Below are 16629 nucleotides of genomic sequence, written 5' to 3'. Positions count from 1 at the left end.
AGATGTCATGTACTGGGCTTTACGGCTTTACGCCACTAGGACCTGCTTTGCGGCAGGGGGCTGTCTATATCCAGTTCTATGTCTTAGCTGTCACACACGTTGTTGTGCTGTTATAACCCATGCTGGATACACGTTCAATAAAGCAGCGTTACAAGAAGCTACCGAGTGGTCATTCTACACACTTGTCACATGTTTTTTGCATATGCAATAATGTTGCATATTCCACAGCCCTACCCTGTCTTGACAAGTAAATTTAAGAATCTGTTTAGAACTTATTTATTTTATTTCTCACTTTGAATTTTTTTTTATTGAAACTAAGCTTCTGGCTGATTGGTGTTATTTTAGTCATTATGCAGCCGTATTGTTTGTAAAGTTGGTGAAGCCTGCAGTCGGCTGAAACTGAAGAAGTCACATAGATAAGTGATAAAATGTTTCTACTAAACGCTGGGTCCAGATGAACAGAAATAAATTTCTAGGATCCGATCAGTTTACACTGACTACTACTCCATGGTTGTTTTGTATGTTAACAAGAACAAAATAAGTGAAGTAGACTTAGAGGGCTTGTTCAAAGAGGTTTTCCAACATATGGTTTTAACCAAAAAAGCATGGGTGCTTTTTCCTTAATAAGTGCAAAAAAAGAAAGAAACAGGCAATTGTTAAGAACGCCTTAGGTGAAGCAGTGTTAGATAAACTAACAAAACACTGCTATTAAAAAAACTATTGGCATATAAAAGCTTCCATTAAGCTGAATATTATTTATATTATTGCATACATATGGTTGACAGAAAGTGACCTCTGTAGCTATTTCCCATTGAGGATTGCAAAAGAAACCACAAAAACGAATAAAACCAACTTACTGATTGTTTGTACATGTGCAGAGGAGGCAAAGTGGATATACTGGATAAAGAATGCTGAATATGGAGCTGCCATAATAAAAAATAAAAACTAGTTAGTGTGAGACCTGGTTTTTATTTAACCAGTAAGGAAATTGTGATGCACACTCCACACCAGTTGGAGGCGCTGGTCCTCCAACTTGTCTGTCAGTCTCAAAGAAGAGACGACCAATGACGACCCAGCAGGGAAGTATTGATGTGGTTGTCATCTGTCCAGTGTTTGGTCTTTTTAAAATCGGTATATTCTCTATTGTAACCTTCATTGTAAGCTTGCTTTGGCGTTATATCACACTAGAGTTAGCAAGTGTGTTGGTAGCATTCATTATATTTTCAGTGATAGCTTAGCCTTGTTACTGTAACACTAGCTTGTCTCATGTAGGTGTGTGCAGTGTCTTACCTAAACAGCTAAAACAGTCAGGTTGTTTCAGCCAAAAGTTTCACACATCTCTGTTTCTGTTGTACCAAATGTATTTGTTTAACCTTCGTTTGCATGTGTCTTTCTGCTTCTGTGTGTGCAGGGGTGATCTTTATGAGTGCAGAGACACCATGTTCACAGCCAAGCTAGCTTTGAGCACTCTGAAAAGGATCCACCATGGAGCTTGTTATCGATGTCTTTCTACCTGCTTCATCCAGAAGGAAGGGATACAGGCTGGAGATGGGCCCCCCTCAGACTCCCGTGTGTGGAAGAGAAAGCCTAAGAACCAATCTGCAGTCTGGTCATCAATAAGACTTCTTGAAACACAGCAAAACGGGAGAAGACGGTTCAGTTTATCAGCTGCTACTATAGTAAATTCAGCACCAGTACACGTCCAACCATACCTCCGGCTGATGAGGCTGGACAAACCTATAGGTTTGTACTTATATGAACATCACATTGTTGGGTTGTCGTGTCTTCATTCGCTCACCCCAACCAGTCGCGACAGATAGCCGTCCCTCCCTGTTAAAAGGGAGTTTTTCCTTCCTACTGTGACAAAGCAAGCTCATGTACTCAGGTTTAACTTCAGCAGGTCATTATGACCATGTCTACACATTCATTTTCTGCTATGCAATGATTTTTATCTGTGTCAGTTTAAAAGAAAAATATTGATATCTAGAATATTGCAGAATTTTGACTTTATTCCAAACATGCACTCTTTAAGCCCAGAACGATTTTTAGCAGCATTTTCACCATGTTAACAAAACAGAACAAAACAAGAAGCTATATAACATTAATACAGTCTTCAGAAAACAAATGGCTAAAATAAGCACATCATCTTTGACCTTGTAGAGCTATTAACTGGCACTAACAGGGAAGCATCTTTGTAAGCATGTAGCCCTAACTCATGATGTAGATAATAATTGTTAAAATTGTTCTTTGAAAGAATCCTACCAAACTGTAAAACTCTTATGTAATTACTGTGTAAGACAATGAGTCTAAAATATCTTGCCCCTGCATTTTTTCAGTGTCACTGCACAGATGCATCTAAAACCAAACCACATTTAAAATGCCACCAGATTAATGTAGCTATTGGCTGCGCATTCATCTCTTTGTGGGCTTTGTTTCTGTTCTTATCTTACTTCCTTGTTTAATTCCCTTGAAATTCATTGCCTTTTAATCATAGGGACATGGCTGCTGTACCTCCCCTGTACATGGAGCATTGCTCTGGCTGCTAACCCTGGATGCTTCCCAGATCTGGGCATGCTCACACTGTTTGGTACAGGTGCTCTTCTCATGAGAGGGGCCGGCTGCACCATCAATGACATGTGGGACAAAGACTTCGACAAAAAAGTAAATGAGATTTTCTTACAGCTGACTCCAAACAAAGAACAGGACGTTTTTGCAATAAAGTAAATAAAACCTCCATTTCTAAGCAGACGTTAGACTTACCTGTGTCACTGTCACTGCTCAAAGTGTTTCTTTATTTTTCAGCTCTGATAAATTGAAAGTGTTCGTGTTTTTGCGCAGGTGTCCCACACAGCCTCTCGACCAATCGCATCAGGAGAGATTTCTCGAATGCAGGCGCTGGTCTTCCTGGGAGGGCAGCTCTCGCTTGCACTTGGGGTTCTTTTGTGTCTCAACTATTACAGGTACTCAGAATCAATTTTATGTATGAACATTAATGACATTTTATTAGGAAAATATAAATAGAAGAATAGGAACAGGTATATAGGTTAGATTAAATCCTCCGAGTCATGAGAAAAAAAAATCAGTGCAACAGTTGAACTGGATCACAATATTACTACAGTGTGTTAATTTTCATAGTGTAACTAAAAGTAATTATTTATTCAGTTTAAACTGTGAGTACATGGTAGCTGTTCCTTTATATTTAAGAAATGCAGTTTAAGGATTGCAGTTTACTGATGTTTTTCTTTGAGGTGAACATGAGATTAATGTGTCCTATGTTACAGTAGGGACCTTGATTGACTATGACCTCGTGTTGTTTTGTCTTTCATAAATAGGATAAGGAGGATGACATCAAAGTAGGAGTCAAATCTACTGCACTGAGGTTCCAGGAGCAAACCAAACCCTGGCTGAGTGGCTTCGTTGTGGCCATGATGTCTGGACTGGTATTAGCTGGGGTCAATGCTGAACAGACTCTCCCTTACTATGCTGTACTCACCAGTATAGCAATGCACCTGACAAACCAGGTGAGGATCATGGTCAACTTTAATACAACATTTAAATGAGAAACATGCACAGATTCATGTGTTTTAAGATTAGGTTTTCCATTGAAGTATATTTATTTTCTTCTCTTGTAGATTTACACATTAGACATCAACAAACCAGAAGACTGCTGGAAAAAGTTTGTTTCAAACAGAAACCTTGGACTGTTGTTGTTTTTAGGTATTGTTGTCGGGAATTTGTGGAAAGAATAAAGACAGACTCTGAAGAAATGAACAAGCCTTCATATAATTAGAGACGATGTTTTATTACATTTGTGTGTTTTGTTTTTTATGAGAAGCACTCTTTTAACAACTTATGTATTTTCAAAAATGCCAGCAAATCTAAATTGAAATTGCTGCAATAACTTTGACCACCAGGGAGCAGTATGATTCCTCCTACCTGATGAATGTACTGTACGCCAGTGGCCTCATTACTTTGTTTTGGTCCATAAAACACATAAATATCTGGGTCTTTGCGCGACATCCTTCATAAGTCACTGGTTGACATTGGTGCTCTTTGTTTTTATGCTGGCCAGGCAGCATTTACCCACTTTACCTGTGCTTATGTGTCAGAAACCACTTCCAGTTATTAATTATAGGACTTTGGTGAGAGTCGGCATGTAGATCTGCAGACTTTACTGGTTTTTATAGTGCTTTTGCAACATGAGACTGCTCTCACCCATGATGTTTCAGTACTCTAAAACTTTTAAACAAATTTGAAAGAGAATTCATTTACATCCAGTCCAGTGAAAAACTAAGTACATCTTCCAATATAGAAGGTATGTTTAGTTGCAATAACTTAATCATTTTCTCTATGAGTTTATCAGTTCCTTACATTGTTGTAGAGGAATTTCGGCCCACTCTTCTTTAGTGTTGCTTCAGCTCGATATTTGCAGGCATTTGTTTATGCAAAAGTTTCTTAAGGTCCCACCACAGCAATTCAATCAGGTTGAGGACTGGACTTTAACCAGTCAATTGCAACACTTTGATGTGTTTCTTTTTTTAGCCATTCTGTTGTAGATTTGCAGGTGTGCTTGGGATCATTGTCCTGTTGTACAACCCACTTTTGGCAAAACTTTAGCTGTCACACAGATGGCCTCACATTTGACTCTAAAGTACTTCAGTATACAGAAGAGTTGAAGGTCGACTCAGTGAATATAAGGTGTCCAGGTCCTCGGCATCCTGTGTTTTGGTTTTTGCCAAACGTAGTTCTGTGCATTATGGCCATGTTGGGTTTGTTTTTTTTTGTTTTTTTTCTTGTGTGTCATTCAGTTGAAACTTGGCAAACCTAAACTGCTGCTTTCTTTTTAGAAAGAGATTTTTCTTCTGGCAAACAAGCCACAACTGTTCAGTCAAAATTGTACTGCCATGAGAGTCTGAGATGTAGCCCATATTACATCTGAATGCTCCGACCCAGAAACCGCTGAAACAACCGCTTTCATAGAGGTGATCACATTTGCTTTTGCTTTTGTTTTTTGATTAACAGCATGTGGCTGCTACTTACCCTCTTAATTCATATAGAAGAGGTAGGGGTGTAATTAGAGTTTTATAATTGCATCTGAAACGTAGAAAGTGTTATAATCTAAGCCCAGTTATATGTTATGTTCCTGAAGCCAAAGTCAACGTTCTTTTTGCTTTAATAATATATCTTTGTTTGACTACTGTTCTAGTGAATTGAGGTTTAAAACGATAAAGTGCAGGATTATATTAACAAGTGGAAAAAGACCTATGTATGTTTTGGATAAAAGTCTCAAACCAGACGAATTTCTAAATTCTACCGCTATAACAATGCAGGTAACAATCATTTGAGTGTTTATCCAGTTTACAAAAGTGTAGATTTTTCTCTGTGTCGGTGTAATATTTGGGAGAAGGTTCCTGTGAATATGATGGTCTGCTTTCACTGTTGCTGCCCAGGTGAAAAACCCCACAAAGTGTCCTAAATGTAAACCGTGCCACCACAGTGAAAAACCAAAGCACATGAGCAGTGGGAAGTGTTTGTGCCTTGCATAAACTAGTCTACGCAGCCATGAAGCTGTTGTGGCGTTCCAGCGACGAGCAAACTGTGACATGCATATCGATGCCTCAGTGGTCCAGAAGTCCCCATCGGATAGTCCGCTCCATTTGGAGAAATAGTCCCCAGATGAATCTTCCCAAAAGCCAAACCCTGCTGCGTTATTGAGGCATTCGCTGATCTTCCAGTGAGAGTAATACTGTATTCTTAAAACCAGTCCAAGACACCAGGTCGACAGGATGCCATAGAGGATGCCAGGGTTGAAATCATGGATAAGATGTTTCAGAAAAAAGACAAGATAAAATCTAACCCACTCTAGCATTAACACTTGCATCAGCTTTAGGAAAACTACACCAGGAGGACTGGGTGGCGAGGTGAGGTTGATCCCCTCCATTAGAGTAATGAATTGTCCATAGGAACCCAAAGGACCACCAAGCAGTGTGGTAAAATTGAGGATGTAGCTGATAAGAGGGAGAAGCGTGACACAAGTCTGCCTTTTGGATGGTGTCAGTACGACTCGTTTCTCCTGAAGGTCCAAAGACACAGAGGTGATTCTCTGGGTGAGCAGCATCAAAGTGGACACTGCCAAGAACAGTCTGAAAGTGAAAGAGATATTGCTGTGATTAAATAGGATATCTGTATACATATAATGTTTTTACTTTAGATGTAAAAACATTATGTCTAACTTAGGCTAAGAGTTCATCTATAATGGTGAAGAAATGGCCTCTGACATTCATATCAGAGTCTTTTTAGTACATTAGCTGTTCTAGAGCTGTGATCACACAAAGTTGATTCTTGGAAACGGCATCTGAAAGGTTAGGCAACAACATAACAATTCTTGGAAACGAAACAAAGTCAACAGGCTGCTAAAACCACGTGATGTGGTTGAATGCTTCAAGCAACAGAGATTGTTTTATTGAAAAACACATGGTCGTTTTGAGTTTGACATATTTCACAAAAGTGTGATTAGGAACATTTTTGCCACTGTGTTTACAACCCTGTACGCGTTTGAAAACTGAAGGGACTGTGCTGTGTTCTAATCCTATCAAAGATCAGAACATAGCTTATATAATTGAAAGAGCAAGATAAATTGCTCAGGAGTTTCACCTCATCTCCCAACCGTTGTGGCAGACATCTGTCCCTCCCTGGAGGCTTCTTCCTGTTAAAAGGGAGGGTTACCTTCCCACCATCACCAAGTGCTTTGCCCATAGGGTATCATCTGATTGTTGTGGTTTTCTCTCTAATACTGTAGGGTCATTGCCTTACAACTTAAAGACCTCACTTTTGTGATTTGGTACTAAATTCAAATGACGATTTTATGTTCTACATTGTTATATTTCTAATTTCATGATGCAAATGTGTTCTTTCTTATGTAAATATGATCTTTCTTAAAAAAGCCGTTGTCTCTGTTGTTCTAAACCTAGTAGATACTATTAAGCATTAGTGATACCTTTGAAGGTAATCGATGCCTGGATACCATCACGGATACTTGATTTTGAAATATGTGCTAAGCATGAACTGCACCTTCTTAAAGTATCCAAAAATGTACTGCTCTGGTCACAGGTCCTCATTCTTTTTAAAGGTGCCAACTTTCTGTAACTTGTTATAGAAGAGAGAGGGGTTTTAAATATTTTTTTAAAATAAATACCATAGAGATACCATACAAATCACTGCATGCTGCATTATTTATATTTTATACAACATCCTAACTCTGAACAGGCTTGATTCATACATCTGTACACCCTAGAGAATATTCACTTACGAAAGGTTAGGAGGATATAGCATGAAAACTGTCCCATATGTTTATGTAATTTGTAATGGCAGAGTGAAATCAAGTTAATACCTGATGCTGACTCGTTCGTGCAGGTAGTATTCCCTGTACTGTATAAGTAGGTGCCAGAAGGTTTGCCACAACATCTGCATAACAAATGCCCAGGTGTGGATACAGCTGTGATCCACACAGCACACGAGTAGAACAAAGGCAAGTGTGGAGGTGAACAGGAGGGTGCTGTAGATGCCCATCGTGAAGACTGCCAGGACACTACCTCCAGCAGAAACAAACAGGTACCTATAGAGGGGAAATCATGCTGAAGGTTCTCAGTCATCCAGGTCATTGTAGTCTAAGGAGCTTTAAGTTGTTTGAATACGTTTCACCTCTCATCTGAGAAACTTATTCATTTTTAGAGTCAAATGGTGGAGCTTCCCAGATTTAAACCCTAATCTGCCTAATCACATGAAGCCAAGATGTGAAAACGGGTGTGGGTCACAATCAGCCAAAGTTTTTGACCTCAGGAAAGGGTGGGGCTACATTTTACAATGAGCTCACCTGAAACTTTGGCTGATTGTGCAAAGGATCATAAGGGGTCCATTGTCCCTCTTGGGGGGGACACTCCCACAGGGCTTAAATATGGTACTCCACCATTTGAACCGAGAACTGAAGAAGCTTCTCGGATGAAACATCCTCAAGCAACTTAAAGAAGTTCAGACACTTTTCTTTACAAGTTCCTTAGACCATCCTGAATACTAAAACTACAATGATTGGCCAGTTAATCAGTGTTTTTTTTGTTTTTTTTTTTGTTTAGTAAATACCAAATAATTTATTTCAGGTGGCAGCTTCTCTAGTTTGATGATACAGTTTTTCTTTTGACATGCAATGTATCACTATAAGCTAAATTTCTTTCAGCTGATGATGTCAAAAATTTAATGTCCTTTTGTAACATTTTCTCACCTTAAACCAAAAACATAACAAATAAAATGGCTAAAGAGTAAGATTTGTGTGTATGAGTGTATATATCTATATATCTATATATATAGATAGACACACACACACACACACACACTGATTCATATAGTTAAAAAAAAACACCAAATGATATGTTTACTCAAATATGTGATCCATTTGATAGTATTTACAATCCAGATGTTACAGTGTTTGTATATGTAAACCCGGATAAGTTCAATACACTTAAATCGTTTGAGGAAACCGATTCCCTTCAAATGATTTGAGTAATCAACCCAAAACAAAAAATTAACTGATTTAGTCAAGTAAACTTAAAAGTAAAATTGTCACAATTTACTATATTGAGTCATCGCTACCTAAAGTGTTTAAGTATTCAATATTTCAAAAATAATTTGTTTAAGTACAGTTAACTTAATATTAATAGAAAAAACTAAATTGTTTAAGTGGTGCTAATATTACAAAACTCACTTTTTTGCGTAGTGTTTAATTAAAAGCGTCTTTTAATTAAATGTATTATTATTACTAAAACTTAATATGTCAAGGCAAACACACTCAAAACCAAAGACCACTAAAGTGTTTTTTGTTTTTGTTTTCTACTTTATTTATAACAAAACAAGACTTTTGTTTTCCTTTGAACAGTATTCCAATTTTTACACATGGCGCTTCTTAGAAGACATTTCTTTCAGAAACAAACACAATATTTCAGTTGTTCCTAGCCACTTTTTGACAAGAATTTATTTGTGGTCTCTGAGGTAGTTTTTTTTGAACAGTAAGTTTTTTGTTTGCACAATTGGACTTCCAATAAAACATTTTCTTTAAAACAATCCTTTTAAACGGATAAAACTGTGTATCACAAGTAAAGAACTTTGGTGCGACACTCTGGGTAACAAGTTGTAACAGTAAAACTTGTTTTCACAAATATTTTAACTTGGAAAAATAAAAACTATGGAATAAGGAATGGCCCCAGCGAGACAATGAAATTAAAGGAATAGTTCACTGATTTTACATAATAAGATATGTTCTTACCTTAGCTTTGACGAGTTGATGTGTACCAGTCTTGTCTTTGTGCGTGCCCTCAGTCATGCAAATGGAGCAAAGCCTCTCCCATATATTCCAAATACCTCCACTTTTTGCTCCTTTTCGAAGCTACCGAGCTCCCCCATGTTTTCCCTATTTATGTAAAATTACATGAAAAGTGACACTCTCCAAGTTTAGTTTAACTAAATTTAACGTGTGGATTTTCTAAGCCGATAAGAAGGGGTACTATATTACAAGGTGTAATAACACTGTAGGAGCACTTCTTCATCCCCCCAGTAACGCAGTCTATGCTCCAGAGTGCACTAGGGTTACTGCGCGCTTGTAATATAGTGCCCCTTTTTATCGGCTTAAAAAATCTATACATTAAATTTAGTGAATCTAAACTTAGATAGTGTAACCTTTCATGTAATTTTACATAAATAGGGAAAACGTGGAGGAGCTCGGTAGCTTCTAAAAGGAGCAAAAAGTGGAGGTAGTTGGAATATATGGGAGAGCCTTTCTCTCGCACAAAGACAAGACAGGTATGCATCAACTCTTCAAAGCTAAGGTAAGAACATATCTCAGTATGTAAAATCAGTGAACTACTCCTTTAAGCCCTGGTTTTGCCATCCACTAAAAACAAAAAAAGACAATTACAAACACAATAATGACTTCCTGAACTTGAGAAAAAGCTGCTCAATGAAGAGTGAACATTCAATGTATCTATGCACACATTGAAAGCTCATTTTTTAGCCTTTGGAGTTTTGGAGGAGGATCGTTTCGTCCCAGATTCAGCATAATCTGCTGGATAAACAGGAATGTATTCTTCATGCACTTTGGGTACTCCAAGTGGAGTGCATAAGTCAGTCCAAACAGGAGACACATTGCCAAAGGAAGACTGCAGATGGAATCCATTACCACATTGCCCTCTAGAAGGATCCCCAGCTGGCAGGGGTTCAGTTCTTGCTCTGGACTTCCGTTTTCACCATTGAAGATGATTCCTATTGGGATTTCAAGGTCACCATCAGCAGCATTCTACAGAGGGGGGGACTGTGAGTTAACCTGTTGGTGGAGAGTAACACAAGTATAAAAGGTCAAAGTATTGTATTTCTATAAATGTTGTTTATTATTTAAGTACAAGTTAATTGTTCAAATAAAATAAAAATAAAAACAGGAAAATGTGGGGAATCTGTAAGGCTTATTGTCATTATACAACTGTATAATGAAGTTTGTCCTCTGCATTTGACCCATTCTTCAATGTTGATAAGGCAGCAACCCGTAAAGAGAATGGCGCTGCAGCGGCGCACATGTTAATAAAGTAAACTTTACGAGAGGCCGTACAGGTGCAGAGGAGCGGTGTTCAGCCCCTCGAGCCTCAGCGAGGGGCTGAGTGTCAGAGCTCGGCTGTGCAGAGAATAATGACAGGTTTATTTGTCCGTGTGAACGGCTGGAGGTGCCCGGCCGTGCTCTGGTCCTCCTCCTCTGACCGGGGCCGGAGTCCGGACCCGGGCTAACCCTGAACATGGTTTGGATGTGCTCACATCACACAATGGAACCGCGCGGTTTGGATGGACGAGGAAGATGCTAGAACCATTACGCATGAGCAGGGGTTAAGGCTGTGAGGGTTACAGCCTTAAAACATTTATAATAAATAATTTTCACTACTTTGCGGATTTCACTTATTGCGGGTTGTTTTTGGGACGTAACCCCCGCGGTAAACGAGGGTTCACTGTAGATTGAATTAGCGTGCACATTTGCGTAATGTAACATGCAACTATTTTTGCTTAAAGTTGAAATAAAAAGATTTAACTCACCAGTGTGCGTGGAGGTTTGAGGAAAAGTACTCCCTATCGACTGTAGACTGAAACAAACATGTCCAATCCCAGGCAAAACCACCAAAAACGACTTGTCTTAATTTTTCCTGACAAACAAGTCCAGACGTCTCTTCGGTTCCAGTGCCGGGAAAAATATGGGAGGGGCAACAAAAACTTAAAAATAGTGAAAGTGCTTTCAACTAAACATGATCAGTAAACATCAAATTTACTTTTATTATTTGAGTGTTGAGTTTAAAACTTATTCTCTTATAAAAAATTGAACTTAAACTATTTATTAGAATAAACTTAAAATAGAAAGGACCATGTTAAATGTATTCATTTTAGTGCATCACATGCAAAACAATATAGGTTAAGTGCAAAAAGCTTCCACCAATGAGTTCTGTCTGACACAGTTATATGATTTTAGTTTTACAAAGAAAATTAATTACCATCAGTGATTATAGCTAAACCATTTGAATGCAAATAACTTTTGGGATTACAGTGTAGTACAGATCATTGTATGATGCAATCAATCAGTGGACTCATAGGCCATAATTATACTGTACATACCTGTATGTCAAGGATAGATGCCCCCGTTTTGCAAGAAAATAAAATAAGAAAGCAAATGGAAGTGAAAGACATTGATACATTAAAAAACGATGTTGCTCCCACGACCAGCCGATCGAGCCCATGTCTGCATTTCAGGCTGAATACCACAGTTGAACTCAGGCAAGCACAGTAGAGATTTGATGCTGCTGCTATCAAACGTAGGTAAAATATTTGTTTTATCTGTGGTTCCTATTGCAGTTTTATAGTGGTCATTTCTTTTGTCTGGCCTTATCAGTGCTGATTGTCTGTACAAACAGTACTGACATTTGTATGGTTTTGTAACTGTTTGTCTGAGAAAGCTTGTCCTTACATATTTCTGCAACTGTAGCAACCAAAAGAAAAAAGAAATGTCTTTTTATTTTGCAAATTAAACACTGACTGTTCATCCTTACTTTGTTTGGATAAGGTTTCTACTCTACCTTGACCTTCAGCAGTTTCTATAGGCTTGAATCAAATATACTTTTTATATAAACTCATATACTCCTGTATATGAAAGATAAAAATGAGGTGTGGTGGTGTATTTGTGTGACGGTGTAGAAAACACGAATGAGTTTAAACAAAGCAGGAGGCTAAAAGGTTAAAGATAAAATGAGGGGTCAAACACAGTCACGTGGGCGTGTGACATTTGTACCCCAGCAGTCAACAGCAAACTTTTGGAATTTACTCTAAAATAAACATCCAGCGAAGAAGAAACTCTGAAGGTCAAGAGATTTGTCATTATGAGATTTCCTCAATTGACAATAGATTGACAATATTATTTTTTTATTAGTTTCTAATCATTTCTAAGCTGAGCTTCGGTTGTAACCAAAGAAAATGTGACTTTTAATACTTTTTTAATGTTTCTGTGGCTTCAGGGTTATTGTTGTTACAGTCAGAACCAGTTTGTTTCAGAAAAATAAGAATATATTATATAAAATATAAAACATATATGGAGTGCTGTAGAGATGTGGAAATTTCTATGGGGTAAATGAGTGAGAATGGATTCAGTCATAGAGGAGTAAAAGTACACCACTTCTGACGTATGCAGGTTGAATTTCTCCAGTAGCTACAGGACATGGATCCTCCGATGTGTGGGGGTTTTTTTGTTGCCTTTTTTTTTGGACAGACATTTAGCTTCCACTTTAAGTCGTGGGAGAAAGACTCGTCAATGTCCACTGGGCAGGCAGGATGATGGGGCAGGGTTCCTCCTGAAGTCCAAAATCATCTCCACTGTTTTGACAGCAGCATCCAGGCTGTTGCCTCCCCACCGTGTTGCCAAATTGGCAATTTCAGCCCAAAGGATAAACATCTGAGATGAGCTCAATGAGAATTCGTATTAAAGTTTGACATTGGTGACTGAACACATTTTTCCTACCAACTGATCCTCTTGAAGAACTCGCTCCTAATTCAACAGTCGGAATCTGCATCATTCAAGATCTTGTATTTGTCACGTGCATACTAGTACACAAGTATAACACTCAGTGAAATGTGTCCTGATACGCTCCTCGACTGTGCAAAAATAGAGAGAAAAAACATTATATACAGTAAGTAAGTAAATATATACAAAGAGGCCATTGTGTGCAGTAAGTGAGTGAATTATATACATTAAGTACATTAAATAAAATAAAACAATCTGTTCAAAATTTGGGAATGTACATTGTGTAAGTGGGGTCAAAACTAATCTGGGATTCCCTTAACTATCATAACTTCCATAGTATATTAGCAGTTCCATTTAATATCATTTAACTTTACTGTTGATTGTTTTTGCAACAGAGAGAGAGAGAGAAAAAATTACAAAGACCAGTCAGGAAAAGAAAAGAGTAGAAAATTATGCCATGAATTGTAATGTTACACCAAAGAGCACATCCTTCTCCTGTGAGCATCATTTTAAGTATATGAACAGATTCCTTTTTGCTTCAGGTATCAGAGAGACAGATCTGTGACCTGTAATGTCATCTCAGTGAGTCTATCTGATGATAAAGACAAAACAAACAAAAAAACAATTAGTCCCATGAGTAAGACCCACACTATGCAAATATTGCTTCAGTGACACTATTGTTGAGTGTTTGTCCTCACAAGCATCAGAGAGAGGAGACCAGAAAGCATTTTCACTCGTGAGGTTTGGTGTTTGGTTTCTAAGGGGTTGCATTATTAACAGGATGATGCATCATTAAAGAGCTCCCGCAGTAAGCATTTCAATGATTATGAGGCTCACTATTACACAACACAGGTCATGTGGATCACAATGACTTAGATATAATAAATATAGCATTGGTTTGTTACTATTGGTGTTTTTTTGAATCATTGGCTCTGTAGTGGTATTTCATATGGTACAAATGTCTCAAATGTTCAAGGTGAGGTGACCTTTAGACATCTAGAAATTTTTTAATTAAACTGCTACTTGTCCTGGCAGACATCCTCCCCTTTCTTTTCCTCAGTCAAGTCGGTCCCGTATCTAACAAGTGAAAATAAAAAATAAAATAAACAATAAAAGATGAATCAAATAGATCATTACGGCAAGGCTGGGATGGTCCATTTGGTAAAGTAAATCCGTTGGGCATCTTTCTTCGCCTTTAGACAATAATTCTAAAAGAACCAAACGGGACAGGCAAAAAAAAATAAAAAAAATAAAAATAGATTTCTGGTGTTTGGTAGTAACTGCTGTTGTGAGTTGGTGCTTTTATTCAGTGACTCATATTAAGCTGGGATGATATTCATACTACTAGTTAAGGTACAAAAAAGAAACAGTAATTTAGAGTTCAGGGTTAGGGTTGGGGAGTTTAGCAGTGCAGCTGTCAGGACTGTTGCCTCGAGGCAAGAAGGCTTGAAACTGAATTTAACAAGTTCCCTTTCAGAATTGGCTGTAGTTGTGGGTGTGAGACTTTGTGCCTGTCTGGTATTTGGTGGGAGTTTTTATGGCGTGTGATATCCCTGTGATATCCTGCCAACCTGCGTAGACTGAACCTGCATCTTTCTTAGAAAGGGCTGGCACAAGCTCACATATAAACTGCTCAGCATTAATAAACTATGATTCACCATCAAGTTGCTACTTGATGAAAGCTAATACATCCTGTGACTATGAAACAGTGGTGTTTAATTCTTTTGAAATTTTAGAGGTCTAGAAAGTTATTTAGCAAAAATACATTATGCACAACTGATAACTGTTGTTATCGTTTTAAGATTATTCGATCAATTTTTAATCAGATGTTTGTAAATCTGAGTTTCTGCCAAATGTTTTTTCACTAGATCTTCACTGAGCCTTGTAGTGAAACTCAATTCAGTGGGAGCTTAGCAGCACATTAGCATAACACTAGAAACCTTGAAGGCATTGTTTCACCTTATATTTATATATTATTTAGATTAAGGAAAATGAAGGGGGGAGGGGGGGATTTTACCTGGAAAGTTTACCCTGGAAAGCTAGTTTTTCTCAGATGCTTTCATCCACATCTACCTTCTACATCACCATGATGCTTGCCAAGTGTGTCTTAACTATTAACTTTTGTTTTCTTCTTTCCAACACCCATTTCCTTGTGCTGTAAAACTGTAACATGCAAACAGAATTAAACCAAAGGTCTCCTTATTTGTCCTTAACCTGTTATTAGAAAAACACATTTCAATGACACCTTTGTTTTAGTGCAGGCAGTATTGTACAAGTTAAATCACATACAGTCATGTGATAAACTTTTCCCCATGTAGTTTTGTGAGAAAGTAAACTCCATGATTCAGTAGCTTGTAGAACCACAGTTGACAACAATAACTTAAAGTTTATCTTTTCTTCTTTGCATGCTCTGCACTTTGGGTCTTGTGTGTCCAACAGACATTCTTCCATTAACATTAAACATGCTAACTGAGGCCTATAGAGTCTGAAATGTAGCTCTTGAGAAAGCACTGCATAGACTGATGTTGGGGTTAATTTGCTGGGGTGTCCACCATTGCATGTGTTTGGACTGTGGGAAGAAGCCCTAATACCAGTTGAAAACATGCCCAAGTGCGCAAGAAGGGCCCCAGAAGGCCAGTGGACTTGAACCCTGCCTTCTTGCTGTGAGGCACCACAATGCTTTTGACTTGTGAATTATATTTTTGAACGATTAACATATTTTCCACCCCTATTTTAAAATATGAAATTTGCAAATCAGAGATGGCAGTAACAGGTAAAACAAGTCTGAATGACTCACCAGGAAGTAGTGTGTGTGAGAGAAATAAGTAAACCGATCAGAGCTCAACTGAAGCTGTGGTGAGAAGAACAGCTATCGACTCTCTGCATCACTGACTGGACAGGCAGCAATCTATAATAACCACATGCAAGAACTCTTTACAGCACAGCAGAGAATAATCTGCTCTCTTATGTAGTTTATTTCATCCCTGCACAGTCACCAAAGGGTGTACAGATTATATTTCCCAGAGTCATCTACACAGAATAGAGCGACAGCGTTCACCACTGAGATAAGACCTGTGTGGTTTGGAAACTTACGTTCAAGATCTGAAACAGCTGCGGAGACACTTTAATATCATCTGACATTTGCTGTGAGTGTGTTTTAACTAATTTAATAAGCCAGTTTCTAATAATTTTATTTGACTTTACTGATTTTTTAAACTGTCTATCTTATAGACCCACTTTATTACAGTGTATTCACTTTTCCCATAGCTTTTCATTTCCTTTTATAAAGATTTTTCACTCAATTAGCTTATTGAGCTCCTTTAGTGTTTCTTTACCTGAAATATCTTTATTCTGTGTAATTTCTTTTAGTTACTTGTGTGTTTATTCTATTTATTGAGCTGTTGTGGATTAAGTTGTTTTATTACAGATTATTTTTATCTTTCTTTAAACAACGATTTATTGGCATGTTTTCATCTCACAGGTTGTGGCTTTGTTTGTGAAACTGGAAAACACAAATAACGTGTGTTTAAAGTTCAGGTGTAACC

At 37.9% G+C, this 16629-nt stretch overlaps 2 protein-coding genes across 3 annotated transcripts; one reads left to right on the top strand and one right to left on the bottom strand.

Annotated features, from left to right (window-relative positions):
- The first annotated feature begins 1072 nt into the window (after positions 1-1072).
- LOC146621601 (4-hydroxybenzoate polyprenyltransferase, mitochondrial-like) lies at positions 1073-3751 on the top strand. 2 transcript variants are annotated; one of them, XM_085368645.1, is made up of 6 exons: positions 1073-1131; positions 1412-1743; positions 2495-2661; positions 2839-2960; positions 3333-3521; positions 3633-3751. In XM_085368645.1, the coding sequence occupies exons 2-5, from the start codon at positions 1440-1442 to the stop codon at positions 3355-3357; spliced, it is 618 nt and encodes a 205-aa protein (XP_085224771.1). In that variant the 5' UTR covers positions 1073-1131; positions 1412-1439; the 3' UTR covers positions 3358-3521; positions 3633-3751. The 2 variants fall into 2 exon arrangements, with proteins under 2 accessions (XP_085224771.1, XP_085224770.1); XM_085368644.1 differs by lacking the exon at positions 1073-1131 and having other exon boundaries at positions 1322-1743.
- Positions 3752-5194: 1443 nt separating this feature from the next.
- mboat4 (membrane bound O-acyltransferase domain containing 4) lies at positions 5195-11810 on the bottom strand. Its single transcript, XM_085368643.1, has 3 exons — positions 11689-11810; positions 7391-7615; positions 5195-6143 (listed from the first exon to the last, which is right to left on the bottom strand). Exons 1-3 carry the CDS (start codon positions 11808-11810, stop codon positions 5195-5197), a joined length of 1296 nt encoding a protein of 431 aa, XP_085224769.1.
- Positions 11811-16629: the final 4819 nt, after the last annotated feature.

This window comes from Diplotaxodon limnothrissa, linkage group LG12 (genome assembly GCF_057381915.1).
Source record: "Diplotaxodon limnothrissa isolate DT_005_m linkage group LG12, D_limnothrissa_male_GT1.1, whole genome shotgun sequence".
Taxonomy (NCBI): domain Eukaryota; kingdom Metazoa; phylum Chordata; class Actinopteri; order Cichliformes; family Cichlidae; genus Diplotaxodon; species Diplotaxodon limnothrissa.
This window is presented reverse-complemented; position numbering and strand designations above follow the sequence as displayed.